The sequence below is a fragment of the Micromesistius poutassou genome (genome assembly GCF_964030765.1).
Source record: "Micromesistius poutassou genome assembly, contig: SCAFFOLD_5553, whole genome shotgun sequence".
Classification (NCBI taxonomy): Eukaryota; Metazoa; Chordata; class Actinopteri; order Gadiformes; family Gadidae; genus Micromesistius; species Micromesistius poutassou.
In genome coordinates this window covers 1384-15543 of record NW_028177802.1, presented here as the reverse complement: position 1 = coordinate 15543, position 14160 = coordinate 1384, and the positions used below count along the sequence as shown (strand labels likewise).

At 46.3% G+C, this 14160-nt stretch overlaps 1 protein-coding gene across 1 annotated transcript; it reads left to right on the top strand.

Annotated features, from left to right (window-relative positions):
• Positions 1-200: 200 nt before the first annotated feature.
• On the top strand, positions 201-13333 carry LOC311375664 (netrin-G2-like; the record flags this gene model as incomplete). Its single annotated transcript, XM_084490733.1, has 3 exons — positions 201-543; positions 1235-2042; positions 12686-13333. Exons 2-3 carry the CDS (start codon positions 1821-1823, stop codon positions 13331-13333), a joined length of 870 nt encoding a protein of 289 aa, XP_084346859.1. The 5' UTR covers positions 201-543; positions 1235-1820.
• Between the last annotated feature and the right edge of the window lie 827 nt (positions 13334-14160).

Here is a 14160-nt window from a genome sequence, read left to right as displayed (position 1 = left end):
GTAGAGGTAGATAAAAGCTCAGATAGTGATTGAAAGTGATGGTAAAGGATTTAGCTTGGGCATTAACGGAGGAGAGAGATAGAGAGGGAGAAAGGGGGGAGGGAGAGAGAGAGAGGGGGGAGAGAGAGAGAGAGAGAGAGAGAGAGAGAGAGAGAGAGAGGGGAGGGGGGAGAGCGAGGGAGAGAGAGAGATAGAGAGAGAGTGGAGATTTTCCATAAACCCTTTTCCCTGTGCCCTTGAGCATCAGGGTAAACCCGGGCTCGTAAAGTAGGAGCAGGGCGGGCACCAGCCTTCCTCAAAGTCCGTCATTTTACTTTTGCTACTCCTTTAAGCCGCGAGGTGCTCTCCGCTCCCCGCCGCAGACCGGGACATCGATCCACCTGGCCGCCGTCCTCCTCCGCGGCACCAAAAAGTAAACGACACAAGGCGAAAGAAACCAGCGGCTCTGCCTCCAGATCAGCGGGAGTACAGCGACGACGGCCATGAACCGTTACGGGAGGAGACGCTGAGGACGAACAAAGTAACTGTGGTTCACCGCGGACAGTGAGTAGCCTCCTCTCTCACCAACAAGCTCACAACAACAGAGGATTAGCACCGGGACGGCTAACGAAAACATCCCGTAGAAGTGACCGTGCGGGGAACTCTCTGGTTTAACGACATATTTGGATAACTTTAAGTGAAACCCGAAGTTACCACACGGGTGTATTTATACTGACACACACGAGCATCATACGAGATGCTCTGCGCCGACACACCCCTACGGCGGTGCGAGGCTAACGAGGACAGAGAGAGACGGTGTGTTGGTAAAAGTTAAAGGGGGGATACATAGGGCTGTTAGCCGAGGTGTGACAATAGCTCAGAGAAGGACGTGTCGACGTCGGGTCACATACAGCGTGGAGCTCGAGCGCAGGTCACAACTCTGTGGCGGGACCGTCTGGAGCACGTGCTTCAAACATAGGCTACTCCCTGTTTTTATATAACTATATACACTTTAAAAACGTTATGAAATTAATTAAACTTTGCCAAATTGCAGCTTACTTCGTTTTCACTTATGACCCACAGGGTTTGGGGCTAAATAGGGACATGTGAAAGTTTTCACTTTCAACAGATTTGATTTAAATTGACATGTGTTAGCCATAGATTCGATAAACATTGTATCACAAGAAAGGTTTGAAGATGAATTTTCCCTCTCTATTTTTTACTTCATATGTTCAACCTCTTTTTCGCTCTCTAGGACAATCAACAAAAGCTTGCCCTGGGTGTTACGTCCGATGGATTACACCTTCGTACCCTCTCATTCAGCCAACCGGACGACCACCTCGGTTCACACTCCCTTTTGGGAAAGCGATCTCTGAGACATTGGTTTTTGTTAACCACTGCGATAGGCCCCACGCCCTGCGTCAGTATGGTGAAAGTTGATGCAGAAACTTCAGAGCACTCCTCACGTCTACACCCTCCGTTCCTCTGATTCTACTGATCAGCACCAGTACAAAAATGAGTTGTGTCCTTGGGAAACTGTAAATATAGTATTCCCCCACAACAACAGCCTTGTTCTCTCTCATATTGAAGGAGTCTGTAAGCCTTCGGGGGGTCTGGCTGCCCCATTCTGTCCCACCAGTTCACCCAGTTCGACCCAGAGGGCAGTGATGAGGCGCTGAGAGCGGAGTGGTTCGCCGGCTCCTTGATGAAGACCCACACCGCACGCAGAGTTCCATGCGCTTCACCTTGCTCCTGAGAACCGTGGCCCCTCCCGCCCTCTACGGCCCCCCGAACCCAAGTCCAAGCCCGCGCGTCCTCTGGCCCCCCCAGCCGGCCCGGCCATGCCCCCCTGGACCCCCGTCGCCCTGCTGCTGCTGCGCTGCCTGGCCTCCGCGCTGGGCCAGTACGAGCTGTGCAAGTCCCTGGTGAGCACGGACGACGGCTCTGTGTGGGAGCACTACGCCTGCCAGCCCAAGACCGCGTCCATGAAGGACCACATGCGCATCAAGGTGGACCCGCCGGGGATCACGTGCGGGAACCCGCCGGAGCGCTTCTGCACCCTGGTCAGTAACGCTCATTCATATTTAAGATGGGGTTATTTTTATGACTGCATGCAAACACTGACTGTTTATTCTTGATGCCTTTAGAATTGCCTTTCTTCAGGCTGCTGTAGTCGTCAGACTCCAGAGCTTTACATGTACATTTACATTTTACATTAAGGGCATTTTGCTGATGTTTTTATCCAAAGCGACCGGTCCATAGACACATTCACTCAGCGACGGCGGAGTCGACCACGCAGGGCGGCAGCCGGCTCGTCAGGAGCAGTCAGGATGAGGCGTCTCGCTCAGGGACACCTCCACACTCAGCTAGGAGGGCATCAAACTAGTTTACCCACACAAAAACATCCACATAAAATATTAATTTGTCTGAGAGAATTTGCCTGAAACAATATAGAATTCTGGTATCCTTTTATCATACTCAAAAAGTGCCACTGAGAAATGAGTGTGGATTTTAACCAGTTGAAGACTAGAATTACTAGTGACTAAGATACTGCAAAGCGACCTCTTTTTCAAAACAGAAGACACCAGTAAACCTGTAAAATGAAGAATGCCTTTGACCTCCTATGGAGAGTTCTGGCCACAAAGGATTTTTAGTATAGAGTTGGCCGGTTCTTATGAAGTTTGGTGTGGTTTGACAGAGCCCCCAAATCAAACAGGAGGAAATTGTATTTCAGTCATATTTAATTTAATAAAACAACATGTAGTGTTTAAGTTCAAGGACACTGGCTCGGAGAGGGAGAGAGAAGGACGCTCCTCTCCTCATGCCGGATTTAATAAACCTCAGTCTATAGGGCAGCGCACATATTGAACAAAATTAAATACAAACATAAAACCCAAATAAGGCTACTTTGTTGCGTATTTAAAAGAGCTTATCGCAAAGGTTTTATTTTTTATTTAATTTGTTTAACAGTAATATTTAATTATGCTCTTAAGGTCCAGGTTGTATTTTGTTGGCTTTGTTTGTTAAATTGAGTTGAGGAAGTGTCTTTATAACGCAAAAATATACATAAAAGTGATTTAGGGCTAATAGAGAGAGCGAGATCGGGGAACATCATTGAATGATATTAAGGATTTACATTTGATTGAAGACATTACCTATAATGTAAGTGCTTGTCACATACATGGTTGTATTTGATAATATCATTTGGGGTTGTTATCTTTTTTATACCCAAACCTCCACCTTAACCAACCACGGTCACCCCCACGCCCCCATCCACCAGGCCATAGGCCTAACTCATCCACCAGGCCATAGGCCTAACTCATCCACCAGGCCATAGGCCTAACTCATCCACCAGGCCATAGGCCTAACTCATCCACCAGGTCATTGGCCTAACTCATCCACCAGGCCATAGGCCTAACTCATCCACCAGGTCATTGGCCTAACTCATCCACCAGGCCATAGGCCTAACTCACCCACCAGGTCATTGGCCTAACTCATCCACCAGGCCATAGGCCTAACTCATCCACCAGGCCATAGGCCTAACTCACCCACCAGGTCATTGGCCTAACTCATCCACCAGGCCATAGGCCTAACTCATTCAGACACAGAACCGCCCGCAGGCGGCCAGAGGAGGAGGAGGAGGAGGAGGAGCGGATGTTGTTGTGCTTGGCTAACTAATGGTTAATGATTTGTTTAATGTAGAAGTAGCGGAAACCACCAGCGTTTGAAGAAAGCCTCTTATATGTATTCACTGGAGGAGAGGTGAGGGGGTGGGCGCTGGGTGGGGTCTGAAGGAAGTCGCCTGCTGCCATAACGTATTGACGTCTGGCCTCTAATGGTCCCGGCCTGGAAACTTCCAGAACTATGTTCCTGAGCGAGCAACGATGAAATATTGATGGGTCCTTAATGGGCTTCCTTACAAGGGTTGTTGGTCCGGCGACTCTCTCTCTCATTGGCTAGATCCTGACTGGTGCTGCTAAGCCAATGGCTGGGGGGGGGAGGATGGACCTTAGTCAGCACTTCTGCGTGGGACAGCATACGTCCTCCTCACCGCAGATGGTTGCATCGCTGCCTGTGGACGCTCAGTGTCTGGGCAGGATCACAGAGACTCCAGGGACCAGCAAGGTGGGGGGGGTTATTAAAAGCTGACCCTAGCACGTTAGAAAAGAAAAGACGAAATCCTAACAACAACAGGAAATCATTTTTCTGATATTAATAATTATAATTTAACTTATCATTTGCATTTCTAAATCAATGTTTTCCTGCAAGAAAACATAATTATTTATGTGATAGTGCAATCTTTAATACATAGAAAATGTTTCAGATGAATCCCTGATCTCCTCCGTTCCCTCGCGCTGTCACCACACTATTGTCTCCTTCTTTATCCTGGAATCACCTGGAAGCATTGGCTGATGTGATTAGTATACAGATCCTACTCAGATTCTTCCTTCGTTGCCTCCTGCCATCTCTGTATTTTTTTTGTAACAGCAGGGAAAAGTCAGTTCCACATTTCAGCAGTGTGGATTCACCCATTTAGCATTCCCTCTTGTCATAAAAGAAAATAGAAAAAGACTGCATTACCCGATGCGCAGAGCTGTTCATCCTTAATAAGTCTGGAGACACGCAAGATGCGCAAGATGCAGAATTGTATCTCTTCCCCTCCATCACTTATATGAATACATCAGTACGTTCCGAATGATACAGGAGGAGGATGGCAGTCATTTGTAATTTTGGTTTCTGTGTTGGTTCCCACTTGTTTGAACCCACCGCCCTGCTCTTTAGGGTGGGGGTCTCCACATTGTCCTCTACACCCTTTATCTCTCTGGTTGCTGGGGAATGCGGCATTCTGTTACTCCTCCGCCAACAGGCCGACACGCCGGCCCACGACAACACGACGGGCCCTCGACTTGAGGATGAGACTACAGTCGCTGTTCTGTTAGAAAGCATCTGGAGTTGGTCAGCAAGATTGTTCTTCTGTCTTATTCTCCCTCTTCCCATGTACTGAAACTCTGTGTAACCGACTAGCAAACGGGTTGAGAATGATAGAGAGAACAGGGGGGTTTGGGAAGAGGGAGAGAGACAGGAAGGGAGTGTGTGTGTGTGTGTGTGTGTGTGTGTGTGTGTGTGTGTGTGTGTGTGTGTGTGTGTGTGTGTGTGTGTGTGTGTGTGTGTGTGTGTGTGTGTGTGTGTGTTGCGGAGAGGGATAGCTAATGATCAGGGAAGGGTCCCAGCTTAGCTAAGCAGAAAGATGAAATCAGACCAGTGTTGCAAAGTAGTACACACCCTGTTTGTACAGGAATGCCGCATTCACAAAAGCCCTTTCTCTATTACCGTATGGTAATGTGTTGCTGCACTGTGTGCTGTGTGTTCCTTTTAATGAAAGCAATCAGTCTCTGCTTGAGGATAGGTTATTTACATACGGGACTCCCAAACATGCATACATGTGTGTTTAAAGAAGAACCATACAAAGAAGCCGCTGTGAGGGAGAACGAAGTACAGTAGGGAGATCTGCACAAACTGTCAGTGTGTGTCTCAGTGTGCAACAACAACAACCATCCCCGAAAAAACAAAAAAGCACCTTCCTGTTCCACAACAGATCTGCCCATTTTAGAAGGTAGAAATCAGCCAGATCTAAAAATAGACATGAGAGAGAGAGGGAGGGAGAGAGAGAGAGAGAGAGAGTGAGAGAGAGAGAGAGAGAGAGAGAGAGAGAGCGCAATAGAGGGAGTCATACAGCAGCGGAAGGGGAACGGGAGGAATATGGCAGCTGGTGGACTGTAGATCAGTGGATCAGTCCAAACTGGGCCTATAGCCATGGGGCCCCACCAGCTCCACCTGGCCCTGCCTGGTCAGGGCCCTCTGCCCTACCCAGGGTCCATGCTCCCCAGGGCAGAGGGACATATTAAACCACTCACCAACCACCACCCTGAAGGAGTGAAGTCCAGGCAGACGTTGCTCTGATGATACCCGGCTAGGGCATCAGGAGGGGAGAGAGAGAGAGGGAGAGAGAGGGAGGGAGAGGGAGGATGAGAGCGCTGGGCATCATTAACGGACAGTACAGTGAGAACAAATGATATTTAGACTGAGGGGTTTGAGTGATAATGAGATCCAGGAGGGGAGGGAGGAAGGTGTGGGTGTGGTGGAGGGGGAGGTGCAGTTTGAGGCAGATCGAGGAGAGGAGGAGGGGGGATGATGGTGATGTCATACCTTGGCAGGCGGAGCTGAAAGCGATGGTGTTGGGATGTGTTGGCAGCAGGGAGAGGCTGGTTATAAGTGAGACTTATCTCAGGCTGAGGTGATACTAAGACGGATCGGCCACACAATCCCAGACAGCCTTAAGGTGGACTCAGCCTGCAGACACACACTCACTGAACACATCTGCTGGTCCTGTGTGTGCGCAGGTGTGTGTGTGTGCATGTGTGTGTTCACATTCACACACATGCATTATTTCTTGAAGACATTTCTATAGAGTGGCTCTCATTGAGGCCAAATAGTGTGCTGTAGAATCATAAGCATGATGTACTAGGTGCATGCAGACACACACACACATGTACCAACAAAGACACTACAAAATCAAAGATTCTAAGTAGAAAAGCAATATCGCATTCTCCTAGCCCTCTGTGGTTTATCTTTATTGGGAAGGTCATTTCATTTGATGTTTCAACACAACAAAAATAAATTGTGTTCTCTGACTTTGGATCTCAAGCCTTATTCCCCTTGCTGGTACTATAACCTGGAAACCTTCATCACTGAATGGAAGATAGGAGGGACGTTCCACTGAGTAGTGGGGGGTAGATACTAAGAGGCCTTTACATATGAGCAACCGACAAGCCTCATGTTCCAAAGGATTAAACACTTCTACAAGATGACATTTAATATTTTTAACAATTCCCTGACATACAATACCGTTCAAAAGTTTGAAAACTCACACTTTTATTCTACAGTTTTTAGCTGTACTAACATAATTGCACAAGGGTTTTCTAATCATCAATTAGCCTTTGAACATGATTAGCTAAGCAATGTACCATAATTAGAACACAGGAGTGATGGTTCCTGGAAATTAGCCTCTGTACACCTATGTAGATATCCCATTAAAGATAAGCCGTTTCCAGCTAGAATAGTCATTTACATTAACAATGTCTAGACTAGATTTCTGATTAATTTAATGTTATCTTCATTGAAAAAAACTGCTTTTCTTGAAAAAATAAGGACATTTCTAAGTGACCCCAAAATTTTGAACGGTAATGTATACCAGAATTTATATTGTTTACCCACCCATAAGAGAATAGGATCCACACAGTCAGTGAAAGCGATTGTGCGCTCTTAACGGTCAGTGTTGAGACTAGTAACATAGTAACACGTCGTCTGCTGAATTCCTCATCACGTGAAGAAACACACTCACTGATTTATTTAGTGCTGGGCCGCCCCCACCCCTCTGGAACACTGGAACACACGCATCACTGAAACGCCAGATAATGCCCTCACCAAGGAACGCCGCTATCTAGTCGCTCAGTACAACCACATGTGGTCATGGTTTGGTGAAACAGGGGTCGGCTCAGGAGGTAGAGCGGGTTGGATGGTCACCGGAAGGTTGCTGGTTGGATCCCCGGCTGAGTGTGGAGGTGTCCCTGAGCGAGCCTGGTATAGGTTAGGGCTGGTACAGGTTAGGGCTGGTACAGGTTAGGCCTGGTACAGGTTAGGGCTGGTACAGGTTAGGCCTGGTACAGGTTAGGGCTGGTACAGGTTAGGGCTGGTACAGGTTAGGGCTGGTACAGCTGGGGCCGGGTACAGGTTAGGGCTGGTACAGGTTAGGGCTGGTACAGGTTATGCCTGGTACAGGTTAGGGCTGGTACAGGTCAGGCCTGGTACAGGTTAGGGCTGGTACAGGTTAGGGCTGGTACAGGTTAGGCCTGGTACAGCTGGGGCCTGGTACAGCGACCAGTACCAGCCGAGGGGAAGGAGTTCTCCCGCAAACACAAACAAGTCAGACAGCATCTGCTCACAAGAGCCAATCAGGAGAAGCTTCCTCGCTAACCCTAACCCTAACCCTAACCCCTACCCTAACCCTAACCCCAACCCTAACCCTAACCCTAACCCCTAACCTAACCCTAACCCCTACTCTAACCCTAACTCTAACCTAACCCTAACCCTAACCCTAACCCTAACGTGGGGAAACAAAACGATGCAATGTGGTGGAGATTGACCTCAGGGTCTCCTATTGAATCTCTTACTATGTTGTTTTAATAATCAAGAGTTATCTTTGAATCTGTTATTACACTGTTTTATCAGAATTATCTCAAAAGATGTTTGGAGGTCCCATGGCGTTTGGGCTGTTGTTGTTGTTGTTGTTGTCGTTGTCGTGGAGATAGGATCCTAGCGAGGATGATTGCTGTAGGGGCTTAGTCGTGCAGGCCACCTGCTTCAAGCATTTGGCCAGGCTGTGTGTGTGTGTGTGTGTGTGTGTCTGGACACAGCATAGGATAAAAGGGCTACACAAAGGGCTTAAGCATAGCCTGGAATGCAAGAATCCCATTGATGAAGTCGAGCGTGTTCATCACCCTGGTCTGCAGCGTGGGGGAGCAGAGGGGCCTCCATCATCCACTCAGCTCCCAGCTTTGAACTGATCTTTATTTATATTGTCAAAAACAAAACAGAACTGTGTGCCCGTGTGTGTGTACTACGTCTATACTATGGACTAATACATTAATTCCCATACATTCCCACGTGAACGCTCTCAAGTGCATGGCCGGGCGTTTTCTCATTCAACCACACATGTGATAGTTGTGTGATAGTTATACGGAGTGCTGTATCTGGGACAGCATGACACCGGGATCATTTTCAACAGGATTTGTAGGTGGAGGAGGGTCATGCGGGGAACAAGGCCTTACTTATCCACTCCTGTGTGTGTTAACTTGTGCCTGGCTCTGAGGTCATCTGCTGCTACACTAATGGAGGACACAAAAGAAGCATAGCAGGTCCACCGTACAGCTGCTGTTGTCTATAACTTCCCCCCCCGCCCTTTGGTGACAGACGCTACACAGTCTGTGTGTCAGTCTGCAGACCTCGTGAACCTGACGTTGTTAATTAACATTTGAGATGAACACCGTAACGCAACGTAGCGATGTATTTTTTGCTCCGACAACGATCACTGTCACTCTCTCTCTCTCTCTCTCTCTCTCTCTCTCTCTCTCTCTCTCTCTCTCTCTGTCTCTCCCTCTCTCTCTCTCTCTCTTACATGCTGTAACCTCCTCCAGTTCTATTGTGTATGTGCTTAGGAAGTCATTATAAAGATAATTACCTTATATTTGTGTCTATTCGGAACGATGAAAGAGAGAGGGAGAAAGAGGGAGAAAGAGAGGTGGAGATACAGACATATACGTACAGTCCGTCAAGGCAGCGGTAAAGATACATTGTGATTCCCCAGTAGTGTGATACTGTATATGTGTAGATGGGCTCCCTGTGGTGTACCTCGGTGTCCTCCAGCCTTCCTCAGCACCACCTCAGTGTTTAGTTTGGAGTTTTCCCCCCGCCCCTGGTGTCACGCTTTAAATCAGATGATTTATAATCTCACCCTGGCAGGATTGTTACCTCTGCTCTTTGTTATTGGAGCAGCACTGTGAGTGACTGCTTGCACTCCACGGCGCAGTCCAATGACTTTATTCAAACAAACACTGTGTGCATAATATTGCTTCTCGGACCCAAGACATAGAAACAAGGATTTAATTTAGCCAAGAGATACATGATATATGCCTGCATAGTCTACATGATGCTAGTATTATGTAATTCAGGTACACTATATTTTTTCTATGTAATAATTTTGTTGATCGTAGTTTTAAAAATTATTTACTTACAAATGACATCTCTTTGCTATTGTGACAGATTTATACAGTAATACTGTCAGGAGCATAAATAAAGAGTAAATAAAGGGTTTTAGCAGCATAGGTTTTTAGCATAGGTGTACAGATTGTCAGCCTGTGCTTGATATATCTATATAGACATTTTGCAAAAGTACTTAATATAAATGTGCAGCATAATTCAAAGTGTATTTATTGCATATTTTTAATAGTTTATTTGACCATTGAAGTCATACATTTGAACAGAAATCAGTAGCCTAATACCTGATTAGACATATAACATAATAATTAATATATTATTATTATTATTATTATTATATTATATAATGTAATAGCCTAATACCTTGCACATAACATTACAAAACTACTCTGCAAGCAGAGAAAAACATGTGTTCCCAACATTTGACTTTGTGTGTAATTGTAAGACCTTTTGCGTACCACCTCATATGCAAACAGATAAATACAGATGTGGTGGTTGAGTAAAGCGTGCCAGCGGCCCTTTATTCACCCTTATTACTGCTATGGAGGCAAACGGTGGAAAGATAAACTCAGCAATGCAGTCCTATTTAGCAAACACAAATGAACTAAAAACATAAATGGAAAATATAACAGAATTCACAAAGTGAAACTTTTTTATAATAACAAGCCATACTATAATACTTGATTTACTGAACAATATTGAAAATGTATTTATTTACAATAAGCTTTAATTATTTTTATGTTATTGTAAATTTGTATTTTTGAAGAATAAAATCCCATGTGCAGTACCAACACATACCACCAGTGTTACGCGTACCACAGGACAGGTTGAAAAACACTGAACTAAAACATGCAAAAACCAAGCAATTTTTCTATTCAATTTGTGTGACACTTTTATATTCATGTTGTGTGATTCCTCCCAGAAGAGCTTTTTGTTGTTGTGATTCTCTTCTCGTCCTCAGGCTGATTAGAGTACAAGGTTAACTGACAGACGTGCTGGCTGCCGTGATGCCACCAAGAGAAGTGTGTTGAATAAAAGCGCTCGAGCAGATCAGGGGAATTGAAGCTGCATTTTCTAGGCCACCTTCCTGCTCATCAAAGTTGTTTGTTTGTTGTTGTTTTTATCCCTAATGTGATCGAATATAGTACTGGATTGTTCTCAAAATCAGACAAACCTTCATGTTGTTACTGATACCACTCAAACATGATATGAAGAAATCATCAAAACTCAATGAAAAGAAAATGATGTGAGAATATAATGAAAGGGAAAAAGTATGAAAACCCTCAAACTTTATAACCAAAGCTTATAAATCAAATTATTATACACTTCTAACTTTATTAATATGATTTAATGATCATTATCTTCAATATATGATCATTTGAGAGTTAATAGGTCAAAGGCAAAAATAATATGAGTTAAAGATAGCTGTACACAAAAACATTTTATTAAAGTTAATTAACCATAACTGGCAGAGGCACAACCTAATATACTTTAAATTCCCAGAGTATAAAATTTAATTTTAAACAGGGTTATATAATGTGGTCCCTTCAGAATCTCTCTAGATGGAAGACAGGTGGGAATGGGGCTGCAGCTCTCCTAGGGAAGATGTGGGAAAACACTGAAGAACTATTCTGAAGGCCAATTCACACCAGAGCTGTTTTAGACGCGTTTTTTAGTCGGCCGTCAGACGTCCGACTTCAGCCAGAGATAGAATCCATTCAGACTAGTGCACTGATTTACAGCGCGGCAGCGCTCTACACTTCACTTCTATCTCCAAGCGTTTCTGAAGCGTCTCGGTTATGACATGTAGGCCTATTATCTGATGAATCTTGAAAATATAGCGAAATAAACGGTGGCGGTGTGAATTGATATGCCTACGTTACGCTCACGTCTCTCTCTCGCCTGCGGTGTAAATTCCCTATGAGGGACATCCTGGAGATGTTGGCAGACAAAGGTCAGAACAGGATTGAGATAGATGAGGGGTCAGGCTTCTCTGAAAACAGGAAGGAGTTAGGGAACTCAACTTCCTGTTCACCCCTAGAATTTCACTCCAAGAAATGTGTCTTCTTAGAAAAATAGGAGGGACAACACCATTTCTGAATATTCTCAGTGAACACCCCTGAAGGGTCAAAGGTTTTCCTTTGTAAACGATAGGGTCTCTAGCAAGACATGAAGAAACTCTGTTGTGTTGATAGCAAGGTCCTATTGACCTTCTTATCTCCTAATTTGATGTTGTTTGTCTGTCTGTCTGCGCCGTCTGTGTGGCCAGGAGTTTAGGATCCTCCTTCTGATCACAACATTCTTCATCTGGGAAATAATGTGTAGAAGAGCAACATCACAACAGGGATAAATCAAAATGTTCAAGAAAATGTTTTTTTTGTTATGATGTAGGGAGCTGGTCGCTGACATAACATCTAACCTATGAAGCTAGTCTTCTAATAGACTGCATTCATATAGCACTATTTAGACCAGTGGCCACTTCAAACTATTGCCTTGCATTCAACCATTGATACGCACATTCATACATTGACGGTTGTGTCAGCCAAGTTAGGCATCAGCGAGATCCTCTGGAGCAGTCAGGGTTTGGTGTCTTGCTCAGGGAAACCTTGGAATTTTGCTAGTAGGAGCTGCGGGTCGAACCAGCATCTGGCCTTCTTTGGGTTGCCAGATAACCCACTCCACCCCCTGAGCCCCTAACCCTAACCTTAACCCCAACCCACTCATAACCTCCTGATCTCATTTCAATGTGATAGTAGATAGAAGGTCAAGTGTACTTGACCTTCTCCATCTCCAAAATGTATCTGATGTAAGTTGCTGGTTTCCAACGCTAACACCATCAGTCCCCAACTGACCCCCCCTGGTTGTGTTGCAGGAGAACCCGTACATGTGCAGCGACGAGTGTGACGCCTCCAACCCCGACCTGGCCCACCCGCCCCAGCTGATGCAGGACCAGGAGCGCACAGGGCTGCTCACCTACTGGCAGACGGTCACCTGGAGCCGGTACCCCGAGCCCCTGCTGGCCAACATCTCCATGGCCTGGAACAAGAGCCTGGAGCTCAGCGACGACATACAGATCACCTTCGAGTACGGCCGGCCCACCGTCATGGTGCTGGACAAGTCGACGGACTACGGCCGCACCTGGCAGCCCTACCAGTACTACGCCGACGACTGCCTGGACGCCTTCAGCCTGCCGGCCAAGCAGGTGCGCGACCTGTCGCCCGCCAACATCACGAGGGTCCTCTGCACGGAGCAGTACTCCCGCTGGGTGGGCTCCAAGAGCGAGAAGAACGTCAAGTTTGAGGTGCGGGCGCGCTTCGCCGTGTTCGCGGGGCCGCGGCTGCACAACATGGACAGCCTGTACACGCGCATGGAGAGCATGAAGGGACTGAGGGACTTCTTCACCTTCACCAACCTGAGGCTGAGGCTGCTGAGGCCCGCCCTGGGGGGCACCTACGTCCAGCGGGACAACCTCCTCAAGTACTTCTACGCCATCTCCAACATCGAGGTACCAGCCAGGTGAGTTTCATTTCACCTGATTGACGAGCTTCATTTCACCTGATTGACGTCTGATGACCTGATGCTTTTATTGATGGTTCCCTTACCCTAAAGATATTTACGTGTGTGTGAGTGTATGATGTGTGTCTGCGTGTGGCTTTCACCACCTCTATGTCTAGGATAAGTGGACGCATTGTGTTAAAATACACCAATTGAGAAGAACCAGCAAAGTCAGAGACTGGGCAGCGATCAAAACGTAAAAACAGGGTTATGCAATCTTTGCATTGAACTATAGTGGAAATGACATACCCCTTGACTGATGTGACAAAGGGCTTCCAATAATCCAAAAAATCACATATAGAGCTGCTGGCTGTCCAGTTTAAAGTTAAACAGCACTATTTGTTCTCTCATGCAGAACTGTCAGATATTTATTACAATCAAGAGACGACTATAGTAACTGCACACACATACATACAGACACACACACACACACACACACACACACAAACACACACACACACACACACAAACACACAATCACACGCACACACACACACACACACACACACATGCAGGTGAGACCACACACACACACACACTAAAATCTCTCATACAAACAACCACACACACTCATGCATACACACACACACACACACCTACATGCACACACACACACACACACACGCATGCACGCACGCATGCACGCACCCACGCACACACACACACACACACACAATAACGCACGCACGCACACACATAAAAGCAAACCTTAATCTGAGGGGCATTTCCAATGACCCCATCTCTCCCAGCACGGCTGCTGCTCGGCCTGTCATTGGCCTGCTAACCCGATGA